General features: G+C 42.3%; 1 protein-coding gene across 7 annotated transcripts in view; it reads right to left on the reverse strand.

Moving 5' to 3' along the window:
* ERCC5 (ERCC excision repair 5, endonuclease) overlaps positions 1-10,379 on the reverse strand; it is a 33,892-nt gene extending 23,513 nt beyond the window's left edge. For 2 of the 7 annotated variants that reach the window (XM_072782432.1, XM_072782428.1), the window contains exons 1-4: positions 9,960-10,364; positions 3,706-3,881; positions 1,865-1,980; positions 1,284-1,370 (exon numbers count right to left, since the gene is read on the reverse strand). Coding sequence is in view for 3 of the 7 variants with exons in the window: in XM_072782425.1 (XP_072638526.1) it covers positions 1,284-1,370; positions 1,865-1,980; positions 3,706-3,881; positions 9,960-10,047 (467 nt within the window). In the remaining 4 variants the exon portion in view is untranslated. Of the gene's footprint in view, positions 1-1,283; positions 1,371-1,864; positions 1,981-3,705; positions 3,882-9,938 lie in introns of all 7 variants that reach the window. The other 5 variants (XM_072782427.1, XM_072782431.1, XM_072782425.1 and 2 more) reach the window with 4 other exon arrangements.
* Between the last annotated feature and the right edge of the window lie 2,191 nt (positions 10,380-12,570).

The following is a 12,570-nucleotide window of genomic DNA, read 5'->3' on the forward strand; positions in this document are numbered from 1 at the left end:
GAGCAACCACAATACGATCTAACGATGTCCATCACAAAGGAGGAGCAGGTTGCTAAAGTTGCAATAAGGGGAATTATCTCACTCCAAAGTGGATTGGCGGGGTGGGGTGGGGGGGTCCTAAAGTTTTCTGGAATCTCTGGCAATTGCACTGCTTGGACTTAGCCACAAATAAGAAAGGTACAGTTGTAGAGTCTGGGGAACATTCATGGAGACAAGTGTTCCATGCAGCAACACTACATCCTATAAACATCTGGAAACAAGGGAAAGAAAGCCTGCCTGGAGATGATAGAGAGGACCTGGTGAGGTTGGAGAAGCATATGATTAAGAGGATGAAGTTTTATCCTAAAGAAATGAGAAGCTGGGAAGCATTTCAAGCTCTGAAATGAAATTATCAGGTTTGGGTTTTAAGAGCTTCTACACCACAAAGCAGAGATTGAACTTGGTGGGTAGGGGTTCCAGCAAAAAGGGAAGATCAAAGACAGAGAAAGAAGTGAGGAGGAGCATACTTCTTGAGCGGCCAACAAGAGAATTCTGGTCTGTTTGGTTAGTTTCTCACTCTAAGTTAATATATAAACATTCTGATATTCTTTGAGTTTGCTTAATGTGAGCTTGTTCTATACAGCCTGATCATCTATAGAACTCTAGAGAACTCTAGATAAACAGAACTGGCCTGATTCGAAAGCTACCTGGTGTCTCCAGAGCCCCTGAGAAAGGAATGCAGGCAGGTGAGGGCAGAGACACACTTCCTGGCCCCCCTCCTGCACTTCAGCCACAGAAGCCACTGATAGTGAACAGGGACCCAGAGGGACAGTCCACAGAGGAGCCTGAGAAAGTGGCCAGAGAGGTGCCCAGATAGCAGGACAACACAAATGCCACGTCACGTGCAGCTGAAAAGTACAGTAAGCTGACACCTGCGAAGTACCTACTAGATTTAGCAAGGATGTTGTGTGTCATCTTGTAGCGTGGTGGTGACAGAAAGATGACTCGAGCTGAGAAACAGGCAGAGACGACAAGTGTAAGCAAAGGATAGGAAAAATGGAAATCCACACCTTCATAAATTACACAGGAACAGTGCTAACACAGGGTCTGCAGAATGAAGAGACAAACCAACACAAACTACCAAACCACAAGGACAAGTTAGTAACTAAAAATCTTAGTCTTTGAAAAACATTCTAAAAGGTGTTGAGAATGCATTTTCAGATGCATTAATTCCTACATGTCTTATCATGTAGATAAAAACATAAATATAGACAATTACTAGTTTTAAACAGTTAAACATTTACCTATTTTTCTCTTCCTTCTGTAAAGGTGGCAAAACATAGATGTCATCTTCTCTTCGAACTTGAGTAAGACTGGGGAGTGCTTCGTCTCTGAAAAGCACACACAGACTTAAGCAGAGGTGACAGGAAATAGGATGTTGAGTCAGTAAGATGCCCCAACTGAGGACATAGGCACTGAGGAGGGGGTGAGAGGGGGGAAAACACAGGGCTGTAGCAGGTTCACCCTGCAGCCCTGGCTGCTGCTGTTAAAGCAAGCATGCCCTCAGGAGAATGGAAAACTCACTGGAGCTCTGGCTCCAGGCACCTCAGCCAGGGCCTCATCTGCAGGCACAGAGATGCATCTAATCAAAGTATAAAGTGCCCACAACCACTACCACAGCTTTCCATTCTCATATCAGAGCTGATCTTCACCGAACAGAGAATTTTCACAACTTCCAGTTACTGAGTCCAATGGATAGCCCACTTATTCCTCTGATTTCACTCTCTGTGATCTGCAAGTTAAAATCAGGGAAAGGGAACCACAGGAATCCAACACAAAAACTAAAAGCTCTTAATCTTCAAAAGTAATGTAATTTGCTTCTTGCCTTTTGCTTTTTAAGGCAGTTTTGATAGCCTGTCTTTTCAAAAATGTTTTCAAAAGCTTCTCTGTCGTTTTTCTGGAGTCGGTGGCTGCCAAATCCTTTCTATGCCTTCTCTTAGCCTGTGAAAACAAAGGACACAAGACTGTTTCAGGGAGTTAGTATATTAAAAACATTTCTGTGACTTTTCTCCATAGGATTTAGTTTGTCTGAGTTTTCAGATTATGACTGCTTTAGTATTTCCTCCCAACCGTTACATCAGTGGGTATGTTCCTGCTACGCAAAAGACAGACGTCTCCATCTCCCTACGACTAAACGGACTGGCTAGGATATAGTGTTTGGGAAAGTATTACTTTCAGTTTCTTTTAAATAGCCTTTAACATCCCCCAGAAGCCTAAAACTTATTAGTATATAATTAAGCAAATGTCTCTCAAAAGGGGTTATTAACATATTCTTTAAAATTGCCAAAACCAATCTGATACTGATCTTTATAAAAATACATTACTTGGGGCTCCCGGTGGCTCAGCCAGTTAAGCTTCCAACTCCTAACTTCATGACTCCAGTCATGATCTCTGGGTCATGGGAATGAGCTCTGTGTCAGAACCATGCTCAGCAGGGAGTATGCTTGAGATTCTCTCTCCCTCTGCCTCTGCCCCTCCCCCTGCTCTTCCTCTCGCTTTCTCTCAAAGAAAATAAAAATCAAAATTAAAAAGTACATTACTAACATGCCATTCTGTCCCTCAACATTCAAGATTATATCATAAGAAATCCTAAAATGTACAGAAGAATCTTGTAAGAAATGTCCATGCAGGAAAAAATGGAATACTCTCCATGCTTATGATGGAATATAAGAAGGAAATACCAAAACATTATTTTCCTTTCTTTCTTTTTTTTAATTAAAATATAACAGACATAGAACACTGTGGAAAGTTTAAGATATACAATGTGTTGATTTGGTACACTTATATATTACAAAATGATTACTATAGTAGTGTTAGCTAAAACCTTTATCATGGGGCTGGGGAATTAGGGAGATGTTTACTAGTAGATAAATTCTGGAGTTCTTTTTTCCTGTCTAATCCTTCCAAGGAGTTCCTGATACAATGTGCCTTGGATAATTTAAAACTGTAACATGCAAGTCTAGATAGACCTTTTATTGGGGGAACAAATGTCTCCAAACATTTACTGATCCTTACTCTTATCCTACATCCTCACTAAATTAGACAATGTCTGTCTGGTGTGATTATGAAGTGATGAACTGGCATTTTCAACGCATAAAAAGTCCTATGTTCAAATGGGTGCTGTCATGGGCAGTGGGGGGCAAGGCGGGGGTTACACAATTACTCCAAAGCTCACAACTTTGTTCCAATATTGTTTCAAACTACTTTCAGAATGAAGAAACTCAGTGTCATTCTTTTACATCCTGGTCAACTTCCTTCCTCAATAATCCACATTAGTCACACCTGGCACCACATAAAATCCAATTAGTCTTTAAACACTGAGGACCCACGCTCTCAAATTCATGGAGGCATCTCCCCAACAGACTATCATACTCAGCAGCACAACTGAAACACACGTAGAACACCTAAGATATTCTAAAAGGAAAACTCTCAAATGTAAGGATTTAGTCATTCTATTAAAAGCTGAATTTCATCACTACACCCAGGATATAGTCTCACAAATAATCGTTTAAAAAAAAATGTTGATGTGTTCAAGATAAATTTTTTTTAAAAGTTGAAATTAAGTTGGATATATGTCAAAATAAGTCTTGGCATCCAAAATTCTACAGAGAAAACTAAAGTTCTATGTTTCTCTAAGAATGCAGAAAGAAAAAAAATGATTCTTACCAAAGTCTGTTTCTTCAATAGTGGAGCATCCCCATCAAATACAAAAATAGGACGAATTCGAAAAAATAAGAGTTTGCAGAGCCGATGAAACAAAGTGAGAAGATGAGCATTTCCTATTGAGTTCCCATGGCAATCCCGGACCCCTCTTAGTGCCTGGTTTAACCAAATGCTAATATCTGGAAAAATTGTTAATGGAAAGTATTTTGGAATTTCTTCCCTCATCCCCACAACTTCAAGTTCTAGTAACTGATATCATCTAGACCCTGAAACTAAGCCCCATCAGTTCATGAGAAATTGAAAAATGTTGAGCCCTAATAGAATCTACCTAAAATCAGTTTATTTGAACTCTCATTACTACTATTCACAGACTGTATGTAAAACCGTACATCAATATATGTGTGATTTAAAAAAAATCTAATTGTAAACAGTTGCTTCTTCAAAAAAACTAATAATCTCTACAGAATTTTAGTAAATTAAGCACAACTCTTCTGGGGAACAATTTGACAATATTAGCAAAAAATGTAAAAACTGGCATTTCTATTTTACTACTTCTATTTCCAGGCACTTTATTCTCAGAAAATCATCATATAGTCACAATTAAAGTTACTTCTAAGAATGCTTACAGTGATGAAAATATGAAAAACAATGGAAAAGTTTTCCAACAGGTCTTTACTTAAACTGAACTATGATATACGGATTTGCTGGAATATCAAACAGCCCTCAAAACTGGAAGCTATGGCAGCATGTATAGTGATAAGAAAGACTAAATATTAAAGGACATGAAACAGCTTACAGGACTATGGAATGCATAATTACGTTTTATAATATACATGGTATGTTAAATATGAAAAACTAGAAGTTCAGATGCCAAAATATGAACAATAGTTAGCTCTTTTGCAATTTTAAGTAATTTATGTTTTCCTGGATTTAACTTTTGTAAAAAATGCTTCTTACTAAATTATTTCCTATTTGTCCATCAGATGGACAGGGTGATGTTGGTTTTCCTGCTCTCCATCTCTCTACCCACTCCTCTAACTTGCTGCTCAGGCATGACTTCAGCAGAGCTCTCCTGAGCCCCCAGCCCTTCCTCCTGCTGCACTGGCTCCCCAGGCTACCTTAGCACCTCCACACCACACCCTCTCTATCCAGTAGGCTGCCCCAGGACTCTGTCCTGACTCCTAGACTAGATGGCCTAGTTGACATCTCTACCTGGTGCCTTGCATACATTCCCAACTTGACATAATCAAAACTAAACTCCACATCTATTTTTTTCTTTTATTCCTATTTATTTACCTACTTAAATTCAAGGTAATTACCATATACTGCATTATCAGTTTCAGGGGTGGAATTTAGTGATTCATCAGTTGCATACAATACCCAGTGCTCATTACACCACATGCCCTCCTTAATGCCCATCGCCCAGTTATCCCATCCCCCCTGCCCACCTCCCCTCCAGGGACCCTCGGTTTGCTTCCTAGAGTTACGAGTGTCTCTCTTATGGTTTGCCTCCTTCTCCACATCTTTTCCACCAGGCTGCTTATGCCCCCATTGCAGAGAATGTCACCCCCATTCACCAGAGCCAGAATGCTGTCATCCCCAACGCTCCCCTCATCCAAACACTACCAGCTTCTATCAATTCCATCTTTTAATCTATCTTGAAGAGAGATTTTTCCTGCCTCCGGGGTCTTCTCACATGCTCCTTCCTCTCTTAGCTTAGTTACCTCTGATTCACAGGTCTCAGTCTAATGGTCACTTCCTCAGCCCAGATAAAGACCTCCACTTATAGGCTCCTATTCAAAAATATATTACTTATTACATGACAGAAATCCCATTGGGGATACAGCCCTGAACGAAACAAAGGGTTTGCCCTCGTGGAGTTTACAATCTAATGGAGGGAAAAACCAGTGAGATCCATGTCTTGTTTAGCTAGACCACACTTCTGTGCAAGGCTCTCCCTTTCCGAGAGCATATAGGAGGCAACAAATACTTGATATTAAGTGAGCTGAATAGTATTTAAATAGATGTACATTACCTAATTTATAACCATAAAACAAATTAGACCCATCAACAATTAACTCAATAAACACTGTGTAACAAAGTAACTAGTGGAAAGCAAGCTATTATTCTACTCATTCCAATATTTGAGTGCTACTATGTGCTAGCATAGTGGCCCAAATTCTTGGGATAGAATAGCAAACAATAGCCCTGAACAGGGTGCCTGTGTGGCTCAATCAGTTAGGTGTCTGCCTTCGGCTCAGGTCATGATCCCAGGGTCCTTGGATCGAGCCCCATGTCAGGCTCCCTGCTCAGTGGAAAGTCTGCTTCTCCCTCTCCCTCTGCTTTTCCCCCCTCCTCATGTTCTTTCTCTCTTCAATAATAAAATCTTAAAAAAAAAAAAAAAAAAAAGAGCCCTGAAAGTAACAGATAGGGTGTCTGAATCCAAGCTTGTACTCTAATGGGGAAGATGAACAATTAAAAAGGAAAAAAATAAAGTAACAGAAAAATTATAGATATAATACATATAGATATATTATATAATATAAAAAAGTAAATAGAGCAGAGTAAAAGGACATGAGCGGGGGTCAATGACTAATTAGGGAAGGCCTATGTGAAGAATTAGCAGAGAGCTGAATGAACAGGAGCAGCGAACGTTAATGTCCTAGAAGAGAAGCACGATTCCATCAAAGGACAATATGGCAAGAACATAGCCCCAGGAACAAGAGAGTTGATGAGGGTGTACAGCCCCTGGGCCATGACTTAAAGATCACCCTAGCGACAAGTGGGCAATAAACTAGAAGGAAACTAGTTTTAAAACTAGTTATAATAGGCCTAGTAAAGTGACAATGAGAAGTAGCAGGTTAAAGATTTACCTTGGAAGTAGGATTTGGTGATGACTTTGTACTGTACTGGATAAGTATTTCTGCTTGCTACACTGCTGTACAGGATTAAGTTTCCACTTAAACCATTACTTTAAATGCTATAATCAATGAGAAAATCTATTTTCAGATCAGTGGCTCTCAACTCTGCTACCCTTTCAAACTCGATATAAAGCTTTTAAGACAGAGATTACTAGCATTCATATGCTTAAAATTCAAAATCTAGACTTTTTTTAATTAATCATACGTAGTCTCAAAGTTGAAAGTTCCATCTTAAAATTATTTTTTAAAATATATGTAAAATTAGGCATTCTGAAAATATATGAATAAGACTTCAGCCCAGGGCCTGATCCTGGAGACCCCAGATCAAGTCCCATGTCAGGCTCCCTGCATGGAGCCTGTTTCTTCCTCTGCCTGTGTCTTGGTCTCTCTCTCTCTCTCTCTCTCTGTCTCTCGCTCTCTGTGTGTGTGTCTCCCATGAATAAATAAATAAAATCTTAAAAAAAAAAAAAAAGACTTGTCTAATTTCAGTAAGTCTATAAAAAAAAAAAAAAAAGGAACAGCTGGAAAAAAATTAAATCCACAGCAAAGCCAGAAACATTTTATAGATAAGACCCAAAGGACCAATAACATTCTGAAATGAAAGGTAAATTACTTTAGTTCTATTGGTAGGTGACTTACAATTTAATACCAATTAGTGTGCATAGCTTAAAGAGAGTGTAATATTTTGCTAAGAGACGTAAATGCATTTTACAAATGCATTTTGTATGCTAATATTCATAAGAAACTAAAGTTAAACTGTTAATTGTTATTGGACACATTTAGATTGGATAAATAAACAAGACTCACTTATAGATGGTTTTAAAAAATGTATTTTAGGGATCCCTGGGTGGCGCAGCGGTTCGGTGCCTGCCTTTGGCCCAGGCTGTGATCCTGGAGTCCCGGGATCGAGTCCCACGTCGGGCTCCCGGTGCATGGAGCCTGCTTCTCCCTCTGCCTATGTCTCTGCCTCTCTCTCTCTCTCTCTCTATCATAAATAAATAAAAATTTTTAAAAAATGTATTTTAAGGATCCACGAGTAACTTATGAACCTAGTACGTCGTAGATAATTTCTTAACAAAAAAGACCAAAAAATGAAATATAGGTCAGATATTTTAATTCAAATTCCCATGAAAATGAAACAAAGCAAAATCAATTATAAAACAGCAATCAAATATTCTTTTACATATATTTTTATACACATACGTATATAAATGAGATTGTAATTATAAGTGAAAGATCTTTGACAGTCCTCTTTAAATGATTTGTTCTTTCAGAAAAACTTAATAACCTCATGAAAATCATTTCATGTCCCAAAAGAGCTCCTGGGTCATCTAAAAATAATCTAAATTCTAAATTAAATGATTTGGGATCCCTGGGTGGCTCAGCGGTTTGGCGCCTGCCTTTGGCCCAGGGCGCGATCCTGGAGACCCGGGATCGAATCCCACATCGGGCTCCAGGTGCATGGAGCCTGCTTCTCCCTCTGCCTATGTCTCTGCCTCTCTCTCTCTCTCTCTCTCTGTGTGACTATCATAAATAAAAAATTTTTAAAAAATTAATTAATTAATTAAATGATTTACCTTCCTTACTTTGGACAACTTCCTAAAAAATTAGAATGCTGAACTTCATGTGTCATCTTAAAGATTTTATAAATTGTTAATTCTTCATAGGGGCTGCAACATAAAATGCCTAAGTCTTTGCTGAAGTTTGAAGGGTTCCTGTCACTGAAAACTGCGCTTTCCTCCAGGTACCGGTCTATGATGAAAATCTTTAGGAAGCAGTGATTTGAAGAACCACTAGAGGGCAACAATAGCACATGTGCTTAAAAACAACCACCAGCACCTTTCCCTTTCCCCTACGCATGGTATCCTGCATAAAAACTTTTCAGCAAGCCACAACTTGTTACAGACATAGTTCAAGATTATTCACACTGCTGAAAATATAATCATCATCTTAACTTTAATTTGAAAATTTTCAGTGTTCCACTATGAGTTGTCTCCAGGCTAAATAATGGTTCCTCTATGTGGCTCCTTTCGCAGAATTCTTACCCATTCTTAAACTGCATTTACCACCGACAAGAATTATTTACATGATTCTCTCCTCCACCTCCCTTATGAACTCCTAGGCTCATAAGTTCCCATGTAAAGAACTGGTGTAAGGTGCCACCAGCTTCCAGAACAGAACAGCCATTCAAAAAAAAAAGGAGGACGGAAAGGAGGAGAACGCTTAACAAATAAAAAAGACCAAACTTTCATGAGTATTCATATTTTGATAAAGAAGACAAACATTTGGGAAGGCGTTGGGAGATGGGGTAACTAGGTGCTGGGCATTAGGGAGGGCACATGATGAGATGAGCACTGGGCATTATACTATATGTTGGCAAACTGAATTTAATTTTTTTTTTTTATGATAGTCACAGAGAGAGAGAGAGAGAGAGAGAGGCAGAGACACAGGCAGAGGGAGAAGCAGGCTCCATGCACCGGGAGCCCGATGTGGGATTCGATCCCGGGTCTCCAGGATCGCGCCCTGGGCCAAAGGCAGGCGCCAAACCTCTGCGCCACCCAGGGATCCCTGAATTTAATTTTTTAAAAATAATAAAAAAAGAAAAGGAATACAGGATCACAATTAAAAAAAAAAAAAATTAAAACGTTTAATTCCAAAGACACCAAACCAGACAGATACACAAACGACAGTCCTTTAAAGTCCATCATAGAGACTAGGAGGAGAAAACAAAACAACCAACCGACCCCTGTTTCTCTTTTGAAGTCTTCCCAGTGTTGTACAACATCGCTTTCCTATTCCAAAACCCATAATTAAAAAAAAAAAATAGTAAAAGTTACTTTTTAGAAAAAAAAAAAAAAAGGTCCAACCCCTGTCCCCGCCACCCTTCTTCTAACAAGCCTAAGTGGAGCAGAAGTCGGGACAGCAAGTACGACTCCCGGTGGGGAAGTCCGCTGCAGGCTGATCTCCCAGCAGGGATCCTCCTTCTAAGCCTTACAATGTTCACTAAGCTCCTGTCCCTTACGCAACCCCTTTATGACTCACACCGACCCTGTGTGTGGATACCACCATCACTGCCACCTCCCAGACGACACACACACACCCTACGGGACAAAACCCGAGGTCGGCCAATCCTGGGTGGCCTGACCCCAAAGCAGGGAAGGGCAGACCCTCGGGGAGAGAAAAGGTCATCAAGGAGGTTCTCCTGCACCCCCCGAGTGCGCCTGGCATCCTGCCCGCCCCGCCCCGCCCCGCCCCGCGCCGCGCCGCGCCCAGTGGGGAGCCCACAGCGAGGAACTCCTGGCGAGAATCCCGCACCCGAGAACACGTCAAGGATACCCACGGCGAGGATCTTCCCTTCCAGGGTCTCCGGGCTGACCTGCCGCCCGGAGCACTCCAGCAGCTTCCAGAGCCCGTGGACCCCCATGAGGCTGCGGCGACGGGCGGCGCGGCAGGGGCGCAGTCGCCCTTCAATTCCAAGCCTCGCGCCCGGGGAAGACGGACGGTAACGCGGCCGCAGCGGTACTTCCGGGTGGCGACACTGCCTCACGGGAGAAAGGCGGGGCCAGAGAAGGGCCGGCGTCGGCAAGAGCAAGTCCTCCTCTCGCCCAAGGTTTGCCCCAAACCTACGCACTCTAAACGGAGGAGCGGCGGGGGCGCCGTCGGCGAGACGAACCGCCAGGAGGGGTTCCCCCACACAGCCTGTCTTCTGGAGTCAGTGCGTAAACTGACGCAAAACGGGAGCGCCCGCTTCCGTCTAATGCAGGCTCCAGACGGAAGTCCCGCCTCCTGGCTCACGTATATTGGCTGCGCCTCTCCAACCCCGGAAGCGGGGCGGGTTCCGTCGCTGTGTTTGTGTCCTGCTGTTCCCGAACCGCCTCCACGCGGGCATGGTCGCCGCTAACCGTTACCGCGATGCGGAGCATCTCCTCGCTGACGTGACAGCTCTCCACGTGGCTTTTGCGGATCACTTTCTCCCCGCCCGCCGCCAGGTGTGCAAACCCTTAATACCGACTGTTGTTTTACAGGAGAGGCGACCACAGAAAGGGGGATGCTTGGCTGAGGTTTTTAAACGAACACGTGTTTTGTCCGACACCCTGTGGTAGCTAGATAATAATAGGGCATCGTTTTTGTTTTTTTTTTAACTTAACCACCTTTTAAAAGCCTTAGCCCTTGAAATATAGTTTGCTTTTTCTCCGGTGTCTAAATGTAGGATTCCATGTTCCGTAGGTCAGAAGTGACGAGCAGAAGAAGGACTCGATCGCGAGAGGAGTTGCTGGAAAGGCGGTTGCAGGCCCAGAGTCCGATCCCGACCACGCCGCGTCCTAGCGTTCGGCCTTGTTGAGGGCTTGGCGTTTCCTCTGCAGATGGGGCGGAAGATCCATCTTACGGACTGTGTTAGGTAGGAATACAGGTGATGTAAGAAGACTGCTTACCACTACCATTCAATAAATGATAGCTCATCATACATATTGGTTCTGACTTGTATAGAAACGAGGTTGAAGCTCAATGGAAAGGTTGATTTAGGGCAGCCCGGGTGGCGTCAGCCTCCGACTCAGGTCATGATCCCGAGATCCTGGGATCGAGTCCCGCATAGGGCTGGCTGCCCGCAGGGAGCCTGCTTCTCCCTCTAGGTCTCTGCCTCTCTGTGTCTCTCACGAATAAATAAAATCTTTTTTAAAAATTACTTTTTAGGAAAACCATTGCACAATTTTGGGGGGGTTTTGTGGTTTTTTTTTTTTTTCTTTTTTTTTTTTTTTTTTTTTTGGTCTTTACTCCCATTTGTGGAGTCATTCCCAGGAATGGTTACTAGTTGTATTTTACAGAGGTTAATATAATTGCCTGTTCAATGTTTGTCGTCCCCCTCCCCTCCACAGGAGGCTATAGACTTACTGAAGCCAAGAGCTGTTTTGTTGACTGTTAGGACCCCACATACACTCCATACACTTAGCAGGTGTTCCATAAATATTGCCTGAAGGACTTATTTCAGCCTCTAAAGCTGTGGGGCGTATCTTGCATCCTCCTGAAAGAGAATGTCCTCACAAGTCAGTCAGCCCGTGGTCCAAATCCTGCCCAAGCCACATCATAACCCTGTTGGTGGGCTCAGCTCTCTGTTCACCTCCAAAATTTATATGGCAATCCCCTAAACCCCAACACCTCAGAACGTGACTGTACTTGGAGATTGGCCTTTGAAGGGTGATTAAGTTAAAATGAGGCTGTGAGGGTGAACCTAACCCATTCTGACTGGTGCCCTTATGAGAGGGAATTTGGGCACACAGACACCAAGGATGTGCACACTGAGGACAAAGCCTGTGAGGACACAAGACAAGGAGAAAGGCTCAGGTAAAACCAAACCTGTCAACCCTTGATCTCAAACTTGCAGCCTCCAGAACTGCAAAAAATACATTTCTGCTGGTTAAGCACTGCAGTCTGTGGTATGTTATGGCAGCACTAGTAAACGGAGACACCCGATGATCCTAAGCAAGTTTCTTCACCAGTGAGGGTCTGGGGGGGAAATAGTGGTGCCACCTATTTCTTAGGGTCCTGAGATCGGTGATTTTTATATGAAACACCTAGTGGGTAATAGTGATCAAATTAGTTCACTGAGTGAATGATCGAGGGAGAAAAATGCTATGAGTAAAACCGATATGCAAACTGTGATGAATCCCAGAGCAAGTTGTCTGGGACAAGGCAAGTTTGGACGTGTTTTGGCTACTGCACCAGCCTGGCCTAATGATGGGGTGTAGCACTGGGGATAGGAACAATTTCAGAATTTCATCTAAAACATTTTTTATGTCTACAAGCTGGGTAAAAACAAATAGCAACATAGGCATCTGAATATTACATGTGCTTTTAAAACCAGAGCAACATTGCTTGAATACAAAATATTCTTTTGAGGGAACAGTCACTAAGGGGTGTGTATTTGACTTACTTAAGGAGTTCTCAAGAT

Source organism: Canis lupus, chromosome 17 (genome assembly GCF_048164855.1).
Source record: "Canis lupus baileyi chromosome 17, mCanLup2.hap1, whole genome shotgun sequence".
In the NCBI taxonomy this organism is placed as follows: domain Eukaryota; kingdom Metazoa; phylum Chordata; class Mammalia; order Carnivora; family Canidae; genus Canis; species Canis lupus.